Raw genomic sequence first — 21850 nt, forward strand, 5'->3', positions numbered from 1 at the left:
CTTGCACTGCGACGATTCACTCATGCCTGGCATCACTCAAGGGGTAGGCAACAGTAATGCCCTCAAAATCCTCTGTATGTCTGGATGAGTAAGGACGTCCCATCTCAACAAATCCACCCAAGCTGTCAAAGGCATCGGCGTCGGAGGTTGCAACGTCGTCTCTACTGGCGCTGCACTAGACATCGACGTCTGTATCCGTTCAGGTCTCTGAGACACTGTCTCGCTGAGTAGTAGTCTCTGCCAATGACAATGGAATCTCCAATGGTTGACTTTCAGGCGTGCAGGGGAGGGGTAGCCTAGATCCCAAAGACGATGCTGGTGATCTGGACATCTTCCTAAGTTGTTGGGTTCTCCTCTTCTTGACAACCGCCAAGTAAGTCTTGAAGTCCTGTGTCAACAGCTCAGCACACGCTGCACACCGCTGTAACAAGGAGCAGGCATCCACAGTACAGTCTGGGCAAAAGGGACTTCAGTCCTTTACAAGTCACACAAAAGTGTTGTGTCATACACAACAGCTGTAACCAATTGAAATAATAACAAACGATAAGAAAAGGGTGGAAAATACCACACACACCCTATCATAAAATGGACTGTTCCACATAACATGCTACGCTTGCTTGCAATAGACAAGTGAAATTGCTGTCACTCACAGAAAAAATGACATTGACTAAAATACGTTAAATAATACAATCGTGATTCTGGTGGATCTTATAAATAAAATATCAAAAGACATGGCCACCTGCCAATACATTACTCCTCCGTAAAACTACACAAGAGAATGTAAAAAACATGGAGACACTAAAACAATGCCTCATGCGAGGTAGCCGGCAAAGTGTACCAAACGTAAAATATACGTTAAAATCGACACTAAGATTGAAAAGTATACATACAACACTGAAATGTCCATAAAAGAACACAAGAAATTCAAATAAAGTGAAACTTTATTAGATCTCTGAAAAAAAATTTCAGCAATCCATACACGTCTCTCACAGACTTCGCTTGGAGTAAAAGTTTTTGCGCATGCACAGTGGGAAGATCCAGATACTTCTATATCCTGACAATCATGATTGCGAGGTGGCCATTCAAGTTTGAATGCAATTCAACTCCGTCAGATCTCCTATTAAGCAAAGCTTGAGGTAATTTGCTATAGACCTATGGTAAGGTAAGTAAAAAATATTTTATAATGTATATATAAAAATGACAAACAGTGTGCAACAAAAAAGGAAATTCAACAGCAAAAGATAAATTGTGTTGTATTGTCTTCTCATCCTGGAACAAGGATATAATTGGATTGTTTCTGCGACATTCATTTATCTTAACAGATTAATAGAATCAAACCAAATAGTTCCTTTAGTTTGGGAGGAAACAACCTCAGCAGTAGTCCTCAGAATTACCAAAGACTTTATAGGTGCAAAACCGCAAACATAACAGAGTAGAGTGAGTGAGTGAATTTTACACCACTTTTAGCAATAATCCAGCAATATCACAGCAGGGCACACCAGAAATGGGCTTCAAATATTTTAACCAAGTGGGGAATTGAACTTGGGTCTTCAGTGTTATGAGCAAAGACTTTAACCACTAGGCTACCCCTCCTCTATAAACACAAATTAGATCCTGACAAAATTTGTTATTTTCAAAACAGTTGCAGAAACTTCTGAACTAACATTGCTTGGTACAACTATGCCAAAACGTCTAAATGTAATTCATAAAGAAAGTTTCCTGCAACATACTCTGGAGCATCTGAAAACTGGTTTTAACTGATTAAACTGTTCACACAACTAAAAAGTGACTGATTGGGAACTGATGACATGTGTCAACAAAGTCAGTGAGCCTGACCACTTGATCCCGTTAGTCCCCTCATACGATAAGCACGGTCACCTTTCATGGCAAGCATGGGTTGCTTGAAGGCCTATTCTACCCCAGACCTTCACGGGTCACAAAGCGTAATTCACACATTTTACACAATTCCACAAAACTGATGATAAACAGGATGATAATAGCAACATTTAATGTTAACTTTTATTTGTTTTCAGACATACAAGCATGTTACTTCCTTGTCCTCACAACAACAACAGGAAGGATGCTGTTCCATTTTAATTCTGATTTGTTTCTGTTAATAAGGCCAGACCAAGTTTATTTCTTGTTTTACAGATTTTGGTCCTCAGCATACCTAAAGGCAGGAGGAAAGAAATAAAGATAGAATCACCAGTCAAGGTAATATTGCTTCTAAATATTAACTGCTCAACACCTGGAACCCTGTGCTGATTGCCTGGCTGGCTGTGGAGAGACTAATTAGGGCTATTCACGCCTGATATCCGTAGCACTTTTCGGAGATTACAGGAAACTGTCTCGTCATACAAGCAAGTCCTGACTGTTTAATTGTTTAATTGCGTTGTAAAGGTATATGCTGAAAGAAAGCAGGAGAGAATACATGTCATATATGCAACGTTTTACATAATTTTATAGCACTTTGTCTTGTAGACTTTTGGAGGCGTGTGCATGTGTATTTTCGTAACACGTATGTATTCTTTGTATGTAAGACATACTTAAACAAACTGTCCCTCTCATATCATTGTGTGAGGTTAAATTATTCAAAACATCTATGTCAATGGCAGTAAAGAAGAATTTACACACATGCCTAATAATCTTCTATGAAAGAAACGTTTTCGCTGATATGTTGCTAGTGTATACTGAATATTTTAAGGTAAGTACTAATAAGCTAGTGTGTGACTTACATGGAACAGATTCACATTTTGTCACATTGGTTCATCTAGATTTAACGCAGAAAATGTACATTATCACACGAACATACATGTATACATATTGTATAATGCTATTCCTTGCACATACATAAAACAAAGTCAAGGGATGGGCGTCATCAAAGTTCCCGAATAGGACATTGTGTATCTCAACAGTTCAATACAGTGGCTGATTTGTTATCTATGACCAATTGTATCATGAGATACCTGTCACATAGGAAATGACAGGTGATAGGGCGTGTGCTAAATTTCTGAAGAGCATGTTCGGTCACTAGACAGCTTGGATACAGATTGACTATTGGTTACATCGTTGACCAATCAATATTCTGGATTTTGGCTTTATCAACTCTAGCTATCATGAAAAAGTTTGTGTATCGTGTACATACATAATCGTTAGGATGCCTGAAATGTACACGTAGGACAAACAAGCACTTTGACGAGTATATTTTTCTTTAAAGCGCTCAAAGCGCTACAATCCGATTATTTTTACCCCGCATAACCCAATCCAACCATTGAGTAGAGATAGCATTTATTTGCATATACATTTTGTGCACACTACTTGTACATCAAATATAATGGCTTGCTGAACATTTCAATATAATCTGCACATTGTTACAAATAAATATCATAATTCAAGTACATGTATTATAGTGAGTGAGTGAGTTCAGTTTTACGTCGCACTTAGCAATATTCCAGCTATATGGCGACGGTCTGTAAATAATTGAGTCTGGACCAGACAATCCAGTGATCAACAACATGAGCATCGATCTGCGCAATGGGGAACCGATGACATGTGTCAACCAAGTCAGCTAGTCTGACCACCCGATCCCGTTAGTCGCCTCTTACGACAAGCATAGTCACCTTTTATGGCAAGCATGGGTTGCTGAAGGCCTATTCTACCCCGGGACCTTCACGGGTCACATGTATTATAGAATTCATACAAGAGTCATCAGAAGATAACATATCCCCCCCCCCCGCCCCAACATGTTTGAAACGATAAATAATCTGAGAGTTACTCATTGTTTTTTTAGACTAAGTTTGAATTGTTTCCATGGAATTCATGAAAATTATAAATGCCATATATATGTAACCAGCAAAGTCACAATTTCAAGATCTGTCTCATATATCTGCCAAGATCTGTTGAAAGATATGAAATGGTTTTTGAGTTGTGCTTTGGGAACGAAGCCCACCCCTCCATTTTGAGACTAAGTCTGAAACGTTTCCATGGAAACCAAGAAAATAATACATCACAAAAATCTTTGAAAGCCAAAAAGGCACCACTTTGGGGTCTGCCACACATATCTAGAAAGTTTTACTAACAGATATTAAGAAGTTTTTGAGTTCTGCTCTGGAAATGAAACACACCTCTCACTTTTCAGACTAGGTCCAAAACGTTTCCACTGAAACCAAGAAAATAATAAATCACAAAAACCTGTACATAGCAAAAGGCACCACTTTAGATTCTGACTGATATATCTACCACGTTTTGCAGAAAAATATTGAACGTTTTTTGAGTTCTGCTCCGGAAACAAAGCCCACCCCACCATAAGACTAACACCAAAATGTTCTATGGAAAAACAAAAAAAATATAAATGCCAAAAATCTGTAAATAGCAAAAGGCACAACCATAGGCTGAGATTACTATATCTATCAAGTTTGGTCTAAAAATATCAAACGGTTTCTGAGTTATGCTCCAGACACAAAATGATTACGGACTTACGGACGGACGGATCGACGGACAGACAAGGCATCGACTATATCCCCTTACATTACATGCCGTGGGGATAAAAAGTTACATGATACTGATTTATTGTGATGTACACACTTGCAGTTGAATCTCCCCAAATATTTATGAAGATGGGCATACTTATATTTTGACAATGGGTGTGACTCCACAAAACAGGTTGTCCAATGATATAACAGCGAATTAATTTGTTTTACACTTGTCATGGGACCAAACTTTACCCGTACATGCATTCTGCTAGAGGCTGTTATTTTGAGGTTGAATGACTGAGGTGTTCATATATCTCATTTAGTGTTGTCTGATCGAATGATTATATGCATCAATTCCATAACTGATATATTATCCTCCTTTTATTGACTATGGATCTGATACACGTGATCATTACACTGGATAAGATAATTACAGAGATTAAATACAAACGTTTCTTACACAATGCTCAGGTAAATTATGTTGAAAAATCACATTTCAAATCAACTTGAAACAGCTTGAACAATGCCCCAGTTACCTTTGTATGGTTTATGTGTACTATATATGTATATTATGAGTAGATGCAAGAGTTATATTCGATTATACATTATTGTCAACTTTAAAAATCAATAATCGCAAATGAGTTAGGTCTAAATAAGTAACTTGGTTTATTTCAAATCTACACAAACCATGTGTATAATACAGTATTGCTATATTTATGTCTACAATTCAATAAATGAATTACTACAACGCATGAATGAATGATTTAATTTAGAAGAAGGTTTTTGTCACCGTTAATTCAATGTGCAAACACAGTATCGTAGTATTCACTCCCAATGACAAGTAACAAACACTTATCTCCTGCAACAACATCTCATAATCCCCTTTCTCACAGACGTGTTCATTTGCCTGTATAAGCCCCCGACATTGCAAGCAATTGTTATCAAAACACATTAATAAATGATTAACACAGAAAGTAAGCTCTCTCATAAGAAAAGCTAATCTTTCATCATTACTACTAAATTGATTGAAATAATATTCACAGTACAAATTTAAAGTGTAAAACGCATATGCTAGTCTCTCGCTGAATGAGAGGTGCTTTCTATTACCCCCAATATGCGGCTCTCGCTGTGAGAAGCTAATGAATTTGCCGCACATACGTATCTCTCGGCCTTAATGAGATAATGGTATTTTACTTCTGGCAATTAATGAAGTGTATAGGAGACATAAATCAGTCAAAAAATGACTTCTTGTATGCTTACATCTTTGGCCCATATGAACATAAGGATTTTATTTTTTGAGTGGGTAAAATTAACAGATCAGTAAAACAAGAAAAAAATGTGTCTGGCCTAAATATCTGAAAACCAATGATATAAAAAACAACAGGAACAAAAAGGAACAGAAAGTCCAAATTGATAATATTGCTGCAGTGACTACGCTACCAACTGACCTCTGCATTGTGGGATTTGGCCAGATGAGGGTACTTATCCGCTATGGCAGCCAGGGTCTCGGCCTTCAACGCAGGCTTCTCCATCAACTTGTCAAGGAAGTGGAGCAACTGGTAGCTCTTCCAGGAACTGACGTCATGGAAACTCTCCTGGGGGAGTGAGTGAGTAAGTGAGTTTAGTCCTACAACCCTCTCAGCAATATTCCAGCAATATCTCAGAAAGAATTTCAGAAATGGGCTTTACACTACACGTGGTAAATCAACCAGGGTTTGGGGAGTGAGTGGGGAGTCCCCTTTTCTGGAGGAGTCACAAGGAAATGAACATAATCTTCTCACGAACACAAAGTCACACAGACAATTGTTTCCATTTGAGTGAGAGTGAGCCTAGTTTTATGCCGCACTCAGCAACATTCCAGCTATACAGCAGTGGTCTATATGATCATGCCTGGGGATCAGACAATCCACTGATCAACAGCATGAACTCTAATCAATGCAATTACGATACAGCGACATGTGTCAACCAGGCCAGTGAGTCTGATCACCTGATCTCACCAGTCGCTTCTCATGACAAGCATGGGTTAATAGAGATCAATTCTAACCCTAAAGCTCACTGTTCAGATGTTAATGTGGAACTGATGAGTACTGTAGACAGTAAAATAATAGCAGATCACATCACGAAGAAAGGGCTTTATCTACCAATGCCTTACCAGTAATTCACTGAAATATACTGAGATATATAACGTTCGGGGAATATAATACCCTGTTTTGAAAAGAAATGGAGAAATTCAGCCGGCATTTGTAAACAGTATAACTCACAGTTAGGATGAACTCGGTGCGAATAGTGGTAGTAAGAGTTGTATACTCCCTAGTGGCTTGTATGTGTATTGAATGCATATATGTACGGAAGCAATTACAATATACATCATCTGATGGTACACATATCTGATATGTTGCTGTACCTCAGTTATCTCCCCTGCCAGGTTATCAGCCAGTTGTTCGGCTGGGCTGGTCAGCTCCTTGCCGGCTGAGAGATCAGGGACATATGGTGGCCAGCCAGAGGTGTTCAGCCATCGGTCAAACTCCAACCCTTCACTGTCAACAGATTTGTAGATTGTCAGGTGGTTACAGACAAACAGTCGATGGTCAAAGACAGGAGTAACAACAGATGGCAGGGAAACCTGGGCCCTGTTTCACACAACTCTCTTAAGCTTAATGTCTTGTAACTTTTCTTGTAGTATCCATACCTCTTATGTTAAAGTACAAGAGGTTCGACTGCTATGAGAAAAGTTATGAGATCTTAAGCTCACGAGTGTTATGTGATTGCATATAGATCACACATTGGATAGATAAACATAATATATATCATATATTTTGTGTGTGTGTATTGGTTTCTTTACCACCATGTACAGTCTCGACAAAATCGACATTGATTTAAGCTTGACCATGTTGACATGACTGAATATGACTCCAAAGGTAACTCTGGGTAATACACATCAGACATAAAGCTGGATTGATGAACAGGTTGAACAGAATTATCAGTGGTAATTGATGACTTCATGCTTGTCACTATTATGACTAGTAGACAGTTAAAGGTTAGATAAAACCAAAAAATCAAACATGATTAAAACACAATTATCACTTATTCATGACATATAATATACACTGCTGCTAGTAAAAACACAAATAAACAAGATAATAAGCGTACAATCCCAATTCAAAAGTGCAATATTTTGTACTTGGGCTTACTTCTTTCGAAATGAAGACCTCGGGAGACCCAACCCAGTCAAAGTGGGTGGGTGTGCAGGCATTTTAGAAGTATGGCGAGTCACAAGAAAGTAAGATTCTTAATGGATAACAACTTCTTTTATTGTACTTGAAGCATCGTTTCAGTATGGATTCATATACCACTGTCAAATAAAACTATAGACACTAGAAGAAGTTGTTATCCATAAAGAATGTATGTGGAGATGTTGGGTTTTATAAATACATGTTCTCTGAATTTGCGTTCGATCCAATCAAAAATCATCTCAGTAGAGATGGTGAACTACTGCGTGGCTGGAAACTGTCATTCATCCAAGTACAAAGCAGGACTTGAAACTGATAAGAGTTCGCACCAGTTTCCGTCAGATCCAGCCATCTGATGGCTGTAGTTTGTCTGCAACCCACAGACATAAAAACATGTCATGTGTTCAAGTATCACACCTGCCTAATTACATAATGTGGCAGAGACAGGACTCAGGTGCACGAGTCATAAATCAATTAAGTTTGTTTATGGTGTATAGCCAGGTAAGTGGTCAATGATTGAAGCTGTGTATTGCATGTTGTCTTTAGCAGACAGGCAGGAAGACATATAGGTGTCAATAAACCGGATATTGAGCTTTCTCTATGACAGAGGATGCTTACCACAATCAACAAGTTTTTTTATGTAACGAGTAGATTATTTACTTGTTTGTGTACACAACCAAGATTAGACTACTGCTCATGACCTCATACTCCGGGCATGCACACTGTTTCAAGCTCCGTGAACCTATTCACTGCATGTACGTTATGGGTGCAGCACAGCATTGGTATTGAAACCACTAATTCCAGTTTCAAATTAGAAATGTCTTGTTTGCTCTGTAAACAAGCATTGGGTGCAGGGAACAATTTGTTCCATAAATACCAACACAAGTAGCCATGTTTCTCTCTTTCTTTGCTTAATGGCGCACTCAGCAGTTTTATGGGTATGTGTCTTCACAATTGGGACATGATGACATGCATGAACCAAGCAATCATAGCCACCTGATCCTGTGGGTCGTCTCTTACAAGCATGGTTACAGCAGACCAGTTCTGATGCAGATATACACTGGTGGAGACAAGCATAGGTTGCTGAAGACCAATTCTAATGGGAGCCTTAATGTGTGGTGACGAATGGATTGGTGAAGATCAATTACACCCCAGATGTTCATGGGCAGAGACAAGCATAGGTTGCTGAAGACCAATTCTAATGGGAGCCTTAATGTGTGGTGACGAATGGATTGCTGAAGATCAATTACACCCCAGATGTTCATGAGCAGAGACAAGCATGGATTGCTGATGACCAACTTTAACATGAATCTTTATGAGTGGAGACAGAACAGATTGCAATCATAACCAAAATCTTCAAGGGTTGAGACAAGCTTGAGTTGCTGAAGATCAATTCTAACCCAGACCTTCATTGGTTTACATACACACCGCTGATCTACTTTCTGTTCCTTTAGGCTGGGGAAGTACTCCAGAAAGTACTCCAGCGTGTCATCAGCTACCACACTCTACAATGAATGCCACAAATAATTATCAATCATCAAAAAACAAATTACAACATACACTGAGGCCAGACCAATTTTATTTCCTCTTTTACAGATCCCTCCGTCCTACTGTTTCAAGAATTAGAAAAATAACAAATTAATTTTCCCACTCAAAAATTAAAATCCTAATGCTTTTATTGGCAAAAAATGTGAACTTACCAGGAATTTTTAGATAAAACACGTTGAGTACTTAGAAGGAATATAACTTGGATTGGTGATTATATTTTTTTATACATTTTTCCATCCCCTTCCCACCCCATTTTTTTGAGGACAAAAAAATATGATTGGTCTGGCCTAATGATATACAGGAATATCATGCAGATATAGTCAACAAAACAAAAGTTTATGTTCATCCTTTAGTTCATGTTTATGTTCTTAAATCCATCTACAATCACATTTATCACTAAAATCACATTTACAGTGAAATTTTCGGAATAGATGTAATGAGGTCCATTTACCCTGTATTTAAACTTGTCAACATAGTCCTTGAGGAACTGGTCAAACTTCTCAACATCTCCAACTAGATGCTGCAAATAGCTGACGAAACAGTAGCCCTTCTCATATGGCGTCTCATTGTACGTGTCATCAGGGTCCACACCAGGCTCAATAACAACCTTCAGCTTGTTGAGGGGATGGTCCTAAATACATCAAGGCCATGAACACAAGCGCTACTACACTATCAGAGCAGGAACACAAGCAGTATCACAGTATCGTACAGTCAGACCAGGAACACAAGCTGTATCACAGTATCATATAGCCAGGCCAGGAACACAAGCTGTATCACAGTGACGTACAGCCAGGCCAGGAACACAAACTGTATCACAGTATCGTACAGTCAGACCAGGAACACAAGCTGTATCACAGTATCATATAGCCAGGCCAGGAACACAAGCTGTATCACAGTATCGTACAGACAGGCCAGGAACACAAGCTGTATCACAGTATCATATAGCCAGGCCAGGAACACAAGCTGTATCACAGTATTGTACAGCCAGGTCAGGAACACAAGCTGTATCACAGTATCGTACAGTCAGGCCAGGAACACAAGCTGTATCACAGTATCATGAAGCCAGGCCAGGAACACAAGTTGCATCACAGTATCATACAGCAAGGCCAGGAACACAAGCTGTATCACAGTATCATACAGATAGGCCAGGAACACAAACTGTATCACAGTATCGTACAGCCAGGCCAGGAACACAAGCTGTATCACAGTATCATATAGCCAGGCCAGGAACACATGCTGTATCACAGTATCATATAGCCAGGCCAGGAACACAAGCTGTATCACAGTATCGTACAGCCAGGCCAGGAACACAAGCTGTATCACAGTACAACAGTATCATACTGCCAAGATAGGAACACAAACTGTATCACAGTATCATGCAGCCAGGCCAGGAACACAAGCTGTATCACAGTATCACAGTATCATATGGCCAAGTCAGGAACACAAGCTGTATCACAGTATCATATAGCAAGGCCTGGAACACAAGCTGTATCACAGTATCATATGGCCAAGATAGAAACACGAGCTGTATCACAGTATCATACAGCAAGGCCAGGAACACAAGCTGTATCACAGTATCATACAGCCAGGCCAGGAACACAAGCAGTATCACAGTATCATACAGCAAGGCCAGGAACACAAGCAGTATCACAGTATCATACAGCCAGGCCAGGAACACAAGCAGTATCACAGTATCATATAGCCAGGCCAGGAACACAAGCAGTATCACAGTATCATACAGCCAGGCCAGGAACACAAGCAGTATCACAGTATCATATAGCCAGGCCAGGAACACAAGCAGTATCACAGTATCATACAGCCAGGCCAGGAACACAAGCAGTATCACAGTATCATATAGCCAGGCCAGGAACACAAGCAGTATCACAGTATCATACAGCCAGGCCAGGAACACAAGCAGTATCACAGTATCATATAGCCAGGCCAGGAACACAAGCAGTATCACAGTATCATACAGCAAGGCCAGGAACACAAGCTGTATCACAGTATCATACAGCCAGGCCAGGAACACAAGCAGTATCACAGTATCATACAGCAAGGCCAGGAACACAAGCTGTATCACAGTATCATACAGCCAGGCCAGGAACACAAGCTGTATCACAGTATCATACAGTCAGGCCAGGAACACAAGCAGTATCACAGTATCATACAGCCAGGCCAGGAACACAAGCTGTATCACAGTATCATATAGCCAGGCCAGGAACACAAGCTGTATCACAGTATCATACAGCAAGGCCAGGAACACAAGCTGTATCACAGTATCATACAGTCAGGCCAGGAACACAAGCAGTATCACAGTATCATACAGCAAGGCCAGGAACACAAGCTGTATCACAGTATCATACAGTCAGGCCAGGAACACAAGCAGTATCACAGTATCATATAGCCAGGCCAGGAACACAAGCAGTATCACAGTATCATATAGCCAGGCCAGGAACACAAGCTGTATCACAGTATCATATAGCCAGGCCAGGAACACAAGCAGTATCACAGTATCATACAGCCAGGCCAGGAACACAAGCTGTATCACAGTATCATACAGCCAGGCCAGGAACACAAGCTGTATCACAGTATCATACAGCCAGGCCAGGAACACAAGCAGTATCACAGTATCATACAGTCAGGCCAGGAACACAAGCTGTATCACAGTATCATGAAGCCAGGCCAGGAACACAAGCTGTATCACAGTATCATACAGCAAGGCCAGGAACACAAGCTGTATCACAGTATCATACAGCCAGGCCAGGAACACAAGCAGTATCACAGTATCGTACAGTCAGGCCAGGAACACAAGCAGTATCACAGTATCGTACAGACAGGCCAGGAACACAAGCAGTATCACAGTATCATACAGTCAGGCCAGGAACACAAGCTGTATCACAGTATCATACAGCCAGGCCAGGAACACAAGCAGTATCACAGTATCATACACATAGGTCATAAACAAACCCAGTAGTACCAGCATCATACACTGATGCCGTGAACACAAGCAGTACAATTAGTAACATAGCCTAGTGTGAGTGTCATACCTCTCCGGAGTGATCCATGTGGAGCCGGAGCAGGGCCAGTCCAGTGTTTGCCTCCAGGCAAGTGTATGGCCGTCCCAGTATCTCTTCCATGATGCGACGCTGTGCGAACATTGTGAAACCCTGCCCATCGAAATACAAGACAATTTTGAGGACAGGTATCCGAATCAATCCTTACATTTGTACTTATAGATTGTAAACCAAAAGTCACTGTGTTCTGTAATCTGATTGGTTGAAAAACATGATCAAATGGTATTTGATTTACGGAAACTGCAAGACTGTTCCCGGCATATTGACACACAGAAATATCGCAAACGATTGTTTTGTTGCATCATCAACAGTGGTGACGTCATTCAAATCATATTGTGACGTTAAGTCAGAATGATGTCACAATGAGCAGCTCCAGAGGCTACCATGGGAACCAACTGAAACGGCCAGCAGATGACACTTCACTGCTGTACCCGTACTCGATGTAAATGAGTGCAGACAGTAAAACCCTTTGGTTTACTTTTTTGTTTACAATGTCAATAAACGTCATGTGTTGGCTAATTTCCGGGTGTTATTGAGTTTTGAGTATTGAGTACAGTCACAGTGGTAAAACAAGATGTTGGGTAGTGGTCAACACATTTCTATACAATCAAAGTGGTAAAACAACATGTTGGGTAGTGGTTGATACATTTTTATACAGTCAGAGTGGTAAAACAACATGTTGGGTAGTGATCAACACATTTTGTTAAGTCACAGTGGTAAAACAAGGTGTTGGGTAGTGGTCAATACATTTTTTAAACACAGAGTGGTAAAACAACATGTTGGGTAGTGGTCAACACATTTTGTAAAGTCAGTGTTGTAAAACAAGATGTTGGGTAGTGGTCGACACATTTTGTACAGTCACAGTGGTAAAACAACATGCTGGGTAGTGGTCGACACATTTTGTACAGTCACAGTGGTAAAACAACATGTTGGGTAGTGGTCGACACATTTTGTACAGTCACAGTGGTAAAACAACAAGTTGGGTAGTGGTTGATACATTTTTATACAGTCAGAGAGGTAAAACAAGATGTTGGGTAGTGGTCAACACATTTTATACAGTCAGAGTTGTAAAACAAGATGTTGGGTAGTGGTCGACACATTTCTATACAATCAATGTGGTAAAACTACATGTTGGGTAGTGATCAACACATTTTTATTCAGTCACAGTGGTAAAACAAGATGCTGAGCAGTGGTTGATACATTTTTAATACACATAGTTGGAATGGTAAAATGGAAGCATACCTCATTCAGCCAGAAGTCCCCCCAAGTGGCGTTGGTGACAAGATTACCGAACCAACTGTGGGACTGCAATTATAAGACGATATTACAATTACCTCCCCTTAAGAGCTAGTTTCTTACCTCCCTGTTGTATCTGGTTTAGAACCTCCTCTCTATCTGATTTCTCAATTCAACTTTATATCTGGTTTCAACCAGCTAAACTAAACATAGCATGCCATACATATAAAGATATATTACTGGTTGGGATAAAACAGTTGTTTTGTAATATATTGTGATACAAGTATCGATAATGTGATACATGGTATATTTTACTGCTACATTCTCAATATCTCCTGGGTATACATTCCGATAAATCTTCACTATACCCTGGATGCATCTATGGCTTGCCCCAATGAATTTGCTACCTCCCATGGCTTGGAAGTTGAGTGTACCAACTACAACTCACTTTCACTTTTTAAATTATCTAACCAATTAAACAAATGATGCAAATGTAAAATGAGTTCTTGCATATTTTTTACTTGTCTGTATGATTTCCCCAAAAATCTGAATCGCACCAGAAACAAACCTTCACTGCAACTGCTATTTTTGTTGCGACTGACAAGATCGGTTGTATTGGAGGCTTAGCTGACTAAATGCAGGACCAGCAGCGTGAGGTAATGAAATATGCATCCAGTGTATAGTGGAGATATATCAGAACGTATATCCTGGAGATATCAAGGATGTTTGTGACAATGCTAACACTGACTGCATATGCAAATACTATTTTCAACATACCAAAGTAAATATTACCCAGAACTGTCAGTTACCATCATCTTGTAGTCATGATGTAGATACTAGTATTTGTAACACACTTGCATGCTGGTATGCTGTGGAGTCTACAAAATCTAAATAATTTGTCGTAACTAAACCAGACAATCCAGTGATCAACAGCATGAGCATCGATATAGGCAATTTGAATACTGTGACATCTGTTATCCAAGTCAGCAATAGTTTGCAAGGATTTGAGTTTCCACTCTGCAATATTCCAGTTACATGGCAGTGATAAGTAAATAATGATATAATAAACATAATTCACTTACTATTTCATGGATGACGACGTCTGTTAAAGACTTGTCCCCAACAAGTATACAGGGTGTGACAAAGGTGAGACAAGGATTCTCCATGCCCCCATACGGGAATGATGGTGGCATGATGAGGATGTCATATCTCCCCCACACATACGGTCCAAACAGTCTCTCCCCTGTTGATATGAACTCCTCAACAACACCATCAAACTCTGCTCGAGCCTTTTCCTGCAGACAGTTTCATCACAACGAACCAATGAAACTGGTGACATGAAGTCAAATCGGGTTGAAAGAGTGTCACTCCGCCTTTAGCAATATTCCAGCAACATCAAGACAGGGAAAATGGGCTTCACACATAGTGCCCATGTGTAGAATTGAATCTGGGCCTTCCTCATGATGAGCGAATACCTTGCCCAGAAGGCTACCCCACCAGCCCCCCAAAAAATTAACACTTTTTGTCAAGATAATGACGCTCTAACAACTGACCATCTTCTCCCCAACTGACACTCCATCCACTCTATCATATGAGGGAGACAGAGAGAGAAACAGTCAGGGCATCAAAGCCCCAGTATCCAACTCTCCATACAGATGTTCTAACTACTACACCTGGCAGGAAAATTTAGATTTGATATGTAAAATCAGGAATTACACTGATCAGCCATTACCAACAATAAAGCAACATCCTCTCCAGTATGCCTTGTACATAGGTTCTTCAGGCGTGTATACTATACCATGAAACTGTTCTCATTACTGTGGAATGTTCAGAATATCTACATACATTCAAAGGTTCCCCGTATTGCATGATTTATAGTAATCTCCTGTACATAAATCAGTTATTTAGAACAGTGAACTCTTGACAATGCAGTTTAAGTTGACGTCTGCTCAGTATTGAGACACTGCCAAAAGAGTTCCTCATATTGACTCATCTTTCGCTAAAACAGAATCTCCCTACTGCTGAGACCCCTCTCACCAGAACACTAGGCTCAGCATACACTTTGCTCCGAGGTCCGATGTCTGCAGCCTTGAGATCTCCGACTGCCATGGCAACTAGGTAGACCTGTATGGGCACATGCTGGCTGAAGTAGTATGTGTCCTTATCGCCAGACAAGTTGGCCACTTCTCCGTAACTGCTTTTGCTTGCACTCATCACTGGGGTAAAGCCTTCTGCCACCTACAACATCAAGTATGTAGTCCCTGATGAGAACACAGGGTTGTCTATCTAAATAACCAATAACAGCATAGATATGAAGGTATATTACATTGACGTGACAGGTCGGTTATGTTCCAAAACCCATCTTGGCGAGAGATGTGAATGCTTATGTGAAATGTGCTTGTTTGTTGGTAGTTTAATGCTGTACTTGGCAATATTCCAACTATATGCAGCGGTCTGTAAATAACCGAGTCTGAACCAGACAATTCAGTGATCTACATCGATCAGCATCAATCTACACGGTTGGGATACAATGACAAAAGTCAACCAAGTCAGCAAGTCTGACCACCCGATCCCATTACTTGCCTCTTACAACAAGCATGGACTACTAAAGGCTAATTATCTGCATGAGTGAAAAAACATGCATGTTCCAGGAAGGTAGTAAGAACCTGGTACAGAACTCAACTTCATATTGAGCATGTCCTTGCCGAGTGATAACAACTTGTTAGTAATTCAGAACTCACCTTGACATCAACCACATCCTGGTAGGAAAAGGAGAGCCTGTTACACAACTCACCTTGACATCAACCATGCCCTGGTAGGGAAAGGAGAGTCTGTTACAGAACTCACCTTGACATCAACCACATCCTGGTAGGGAAAGGAGAGTCTGTTACAGAACTCACCTTGACATCAACCACATCCTGGTAGGGAAAGGAGAGTCTGTTACAGAACTCACCTTGACATCAACCACATCCTGGTAGGGAAAGGAGAGTCTGTTACAGAACTCACCTTTACATTAGCCGTGTATGTTGATTTGATGATTGGCGTGTCCTGGCAGGGGAAGAAGGATCTGTTACAAGCTGCCTGTCCCTGTGTGTACATGAAGGGCATCTTCTTTCCTGTAAACCCAGTTACTAATCTTTAATGTACGTGACAGCATTAAGTGCTATGCACATATCAGCAATATTTCCGCCATATGACAGAGGGAACCTTCACACATCACACCCACAAGGGGGATCAAACCCAGGTTGGATGTGAAGAGCAAACACTTTAACCAGTAAGCTCCCCCGCCATCCTCTTTAATGTTTATAACAGTACAATACACCTCATCCTTTCTGTATATTATCTGTAATGATTCTGTACATGACATGCAGGGAGGTTACTTACTTTGTAGATACATTTTAGAAGGGGTCACTCACATTGTACATGATTCTCCATAAAAATCATAATCATGGTCCCTTATCACATGACCTACAATAGATAACAATAGGGAGCACCTGCAGTTTGCTGCGGGTCAAGCCAGCAGACTCCTGGTCCCCCTGTACTGGTGAAAGAGAGACGGATCTTGAATTCCTCTCCAGCATTCTTTTCAGTTGGCAGCTACAGACAAAACAGACAAAATTAACTGTAATTTTCTTTGGTGATAAAATTCTTCCCACCATGCAGACTAAACTTGTTCTGTCAAACATGGATCTGCTAAATTTGCTTATACTCTGATCGGTTGGACTATAAGTGTTGCCTAGAAGAACCAAGTATTTAAATCAAGCACAAATTTCCCACATGCCTCAAATACAAAATGTATAATATTGTATAATTACACTTGGGACACTGAAAGAAATAATTACATGCTTCAACTTTTGAAAAATGTAGGTTGTATTTTAGATATTTAAATACTTACCTTACCATAGGACTTATGCATATTACCTCAAGCTTCACTTAGATGAGATCAGACAGTCGTTGATTCACCATTCCCATGAATGGCTACCTCATGTATCAACGAATCCATAGTCACAGAAGTGGTGTGATCTCCTGAACCGCGCAAGCGCAGACCTTTCAAAATTCACTTTTACTGAAGTGAAACCCAGTCCAAAGAGCCCAGAGAGGGGAGGAGCATCCAGCGTCGGGAGGGAAATCACCGTCCTATGGAAAGGTAAGTATTTAAATATCTAAAATATTTAGATTTTAACAAATTTTTAACTTACCTTACCATAGGACTTATGCATAAGGCTTCAACAGTAGGTTGGCGGTGTCGGGCCCTAGAGGACCAAACCAATTGACTCCAGCACATATTGTGCAGTCCTGAGAAACCACTGCAGTCAGGCACAGGAACAATTCTGTAACAATAAAACAGACAGTAACTCAAGGTACTCAATGGAGCCGATCATAGCACGATATGAAAAAGAACCATGAGACCTAATGGTAAGATAAATAGTTACCGAATGATTGGCATGCTGAGTGAGTTGTTGAGCAACCACTAGAGGACCAAAGGACTGTAGACCCTCCACGTCCTCCACTGCCAAATCTTGTAGGTAGTGGCTGGCAAAAACAGTAGACGATTTCCCAAAACAGCCCTCCATGATAGCTAGAACAGAGCAATTCCTATGGAGAGCCATCGTGGAAGCTAGTGCTCTAATTTCCCGAGGTTTGTGAGCCGTGGAATGAGGCAAACCTTGAGCATCATAAGCAGCCAGAATTGTAGAACACAACCGTAAGGCATACCTCACCCTTGCACATAGACGAGAAAGGGATGAATAATCTCTTCTGACCCCATCTCAGTGGAGCTGATTTGGCAACAGAAAGTTTTATGGCACGCACAGGGCAAAGCAAGTTTTCCTGGTAAACAGTCTATTGGGTTGACCTGGTAACAGAGTCTTTGCAACTATGTCCCACAGCAAACCTAAATGGGCACATCCATGGCGAGACTGTTCGAACTTTATCCGAGTGACATACAAGGCGTGGATTTCGCTAACCCTGGCAGCGGTAGCCAAAGCCAAAAGAAAAACTGTTTTTCTGGATAAATCTTCAAAAGAAGCCACCTCCAAGGGTTCGTCGGGATGGCTTCGAAGATGTTGTAGGACAATGTTGAGATCCCACGCTGACAGAGTTCAGCGCTGACAAATAAGTTCCTGTGGTACTTCCCTTGAGATGTCTAGAAGAATGGAGGAAAATAAGGAACTCAGCAATAAATTGTGGTGATCGATGCTGATAAGGGATCTTGAGATTTTTGAGCACCAAACTTCTCAAATGACGTCCACTTATCGTCATACAAAGATCTGGTGGAGGTACGGTGAGCTTGAACAATGACTTTGGCTACTCTAGAAGAATATCCCTTAGCTCTCAATGCCTTTTGTAAATGATCCATCCGTGCATATAAAACCTCATCAGGTCTGGCAGATTGTGAGGGTGGCGCAGTAGATTGGGCCACTCTGAGTAATTGAAGCATGTGTCCGTCGGCAAGATGGCGCAGCTCTGGAAACCACAACCTGGTTGGCCACCTGAGCGCAACCAAAAGCAGACGAATCCTCTCTGTCTGTCTGATTTTGCCGAAGATTGCCGGAAGTAGAACTGGAGGTGGAAAGGTGTAGGCATCCAGTCCTTCCCATGATGGGGACATGGCATCGACTGCCCAAGCTCCTGGATCCGGAATTGGAGAGACATACACCAGAAGCTGATGACTGAGGCTTGTGGCGAACAGATCTAGCAAAGGACACCTGTGGTTCTGACACAGAACCATTCTGTTGGGAAGGCCAACACGCTCCTGCAGCTCGGAATGTGACAAGCTTTGCTATGATGTTGCTGCTGTCCAGGAGACCAGCGAGAAGAAACATCTGGTCCAACAGTTTCTTCGACCTAGTAGTTCCCCGATACTGGATGACCCATACCACCGTGGAGCTGTCTGACGCTATGAGGAGCTTGGAGTTCTTCAAGACAGAAATCCAATGGTGTACTGCCAGAATGACCGCTTGCATCTTGAGGTTGTTGATGTGCCAACCTTGTTCAGCATCTGACCACAGCCCTGAAGTGGTCTGCCCCTTGAAGCGCCGAAGCATGAGGCAACCTCTGTGGGTACGGTCTTGAGCCAAAGTCAGGAGGCCCAGCAGAGACTGCCACTCTATGAGGGTCAGAGGCTGAGAGAGAACTAGGCTCTCAAACTTGAGAATCTTCTCCCAACGGACAGTGGGGACTTTAACCAAGCTGGAATGTGTTACAAAAAGACCTCAGATAAATGTCAGTTCTTGCAACGGCACTAGTTGCGACTTTTCAAGGTTGATTATCCACCCCAGTTGCTGAAGAATTCGAGTAGTGAAGTCCAACTGTCTGTGAAGCTACTGAGGCTCGAAGTTGTTAAGGAGGCGGTTGTCTATGTAGACGTCGAAGTCTATCCCTCTCAGATGCAGGAACTGGGCGATCGGAGAAGTGATCCGCGTAAATAGCCACGGGGCCGTAGAAATTCCAAGCAGGAGGACCTTCCACTGGTAATGCACTCCGTTGAAGATAAACCGAAGGAACCTCCGGTGGCGTCGGAAAATTGGAACATGGAGGTTGGTCGAGACTGGCTAATCATGTACCTGGCCACAACTTGGCACGCAGTAGATCTAGGGTAACCACACGAAAGTGAGGTGGGTCTGAGATGGGGTCTTTCGGGAATGTCCAGTTGGGCCCAAAGATCCCTAGTCTCCCACCTACAGGTATCAGGTGAGCAGGCACAACAGGGGGTGGGAACATTCCCATCTTCAGCGGGAAGAATAAGGACGCTTGCCCTTCACCTGCCGGGAGTAGAGGGGGCATCCTGCAAACGGTCCTGGGGCCTTGCTTACGCGTCGGTGTTTTGAACTCTCTTTGTCATGCGCATGGGTCCACGTTGAGGCAAAGGCGCCAAGCTCGTTCTTCCATAAAGTGTCTCTGCGAGTCCACCTCTTGTGAGGAAACATCCAACAAAAATATACGCAGGATGCGGTATCCAGAAGATGTCGGTGTCGGCATCGAACACAGTCCAGAAGTCGGCGTCAGCGCTGGAAACACAAGAGAAGATCTAGCCGCCAAATCCATCAAACTTCCATCAGTTGAGGGAGGCGACACAGGCATCAGGGCAGAAGGCATCAGCTGCATCAGCGTCAATCCGGGATGACACGCCCCCGCAGCAGGCTGTAATAAAGATCGGAGCAACTTCTGCAGAGAAACGCTTCCTTCTCGCAGTAAGGTAAGCCTTCAACTCTACTGTTGACACGGGCTTGCAATGTAGACAGCACTGGACAAGCGAGCACCTAACGGAGGCGCAGTCTGGACACCAGGGGTGGGGGGCTTTGCTGACTTTAAGACTTTACACACAGTACAAAACTGACGAGTCATAAACAGCTACTGCAACATCGAATCACGGGAGAAAAGTTATTAAACTCGCCTAGCAAACACCTCTACGTGAAAAATGTGACAAACACCCCTAAAAGAAAAAATAAGCATGCCCAGAGGCAGGGCAGACACAACAAAAAAGATGGCTGACCCGCAACCAGAGACATGCTACGTGAGAACAAATATAGGAAATACAGCATATGGGCAACCCATGAAGAGAAACAAGTGTAAGATGGTGTAGGAACTAACCAAAGTTATGTACACCAAGCAAAGATCACACAAAAACAGTTGAGATGTGAGAAACCACCAACATTGAAAAACAAGTAACAAGTGCACACGAGGTAGCCAGGAAAGTGAAGTTTAATTCTTTCTTCATTCAAGTAACATGAAAGAAACAAACATACCTACCATGTAGTAATAACCTAAACACAAGGTAGAAGGTAAAAAACTCTAACTATAGCGAACCAAACGAACGTCCGATCACAAGGACGCTTGGAGCAAAAGTGAATTTTAAAAGGTCAGCACTTGCGCGGTTCAACAGATCTCGCCACTTCCGTGACTATACATTCATCGATACATGAGGTAGCCATTCATGGGAATGGTGAATTAACGACTGTCTGATCTCATATAAGCGAAGTTTGAGGTAATATGCATAAGTCCTATGGTAAGGTAAGTTAAAACTTTGTTCTTTAGGTTAGGATCGGTATGGATATTATGGTGATGATGTGTCATTGCTTGTAAAGCAAACAATGCTGCAATGTTGAGCTGGACACTAAAAAGCTATGTTAATGAGCTAATGAGTTAATCAATTTGAGCTAAAAAGGTGGCACAGTGTAGTTTGTTTGTTAGTTGTTTATTGCCGCACTTATCAATGTTCCAGCCATATGGCGACAGTCTGTAGAGAATCAAGTTGAAATCAGACAATCCAGTGATCAACACACATCAA

The 21850-nt window shown here is 41.6% G+C and overlaps 1 protein-coding gene across 1 annotated transcript in view; it reads right to left on the bottom strand.

Annotated features, from left to right (window-relative positions):
* Positions 1 to 21850, bottom strand: part of LOC137273305 (aminopeptidase B-like) — a 38199-nt gene that overhangs the window by 7707 nt on the left and 8642 nt on the right. Inside the window, exons 3-12 of the mRNA XM_067805862.1 lie at positions 17055 to 17157; positions 16567 to 16676; positions 15598 to 15798; positions 14643 to 14855; positions 13567 to 13629; positions 12298 to 12417; positions 9702 to 9881; positions 9131 to 9207; positions 6877 to 7009; positions 5921 to 6067 (exon numbers count right to left, since the gene is read on the bottom strand). Of these exons, the coding sequence (XP_067661963.1) occupies positions 5921 to 6067; positions 6877 to 7009; positions 9131 to 9207; positions 9702 to 9881; positions 12298 to 12417; positions 13567 to 13629; positions 14643 to 14855; positions 15598 to 15798; positions 16567 to 16676; positions 17055 to 17157 (1347 nt within the window). The remainder of the gene's footprint in view (positions 1 to 5920; positions 6068 to 6876; positions 7010 to 9130; positions 9208 to 9701; positions 9882 to 12297; positions 12418 to 13566; positions 13630 to 14642; positions 14856 to 15597; positions 15799 to 16566; positions 16677 to 17054; positions 17158 to 21850) is intronic.

This window comes from Haliotis asinina, chromosome 2 (assembly GCF_037392515.1).
Source record: "Haliotis asinina isolate JCU_RB_2024 chromosome 2, JCU_Hal_asi_v2, whole genome shotgun sequence".
Classification (NCBI taxonomy): Eukaryota; Metazoa; Mollusca; class Gastropoda; order Lepetellida; family Haliotidae; genus Haliotis; species Haliotis asinina.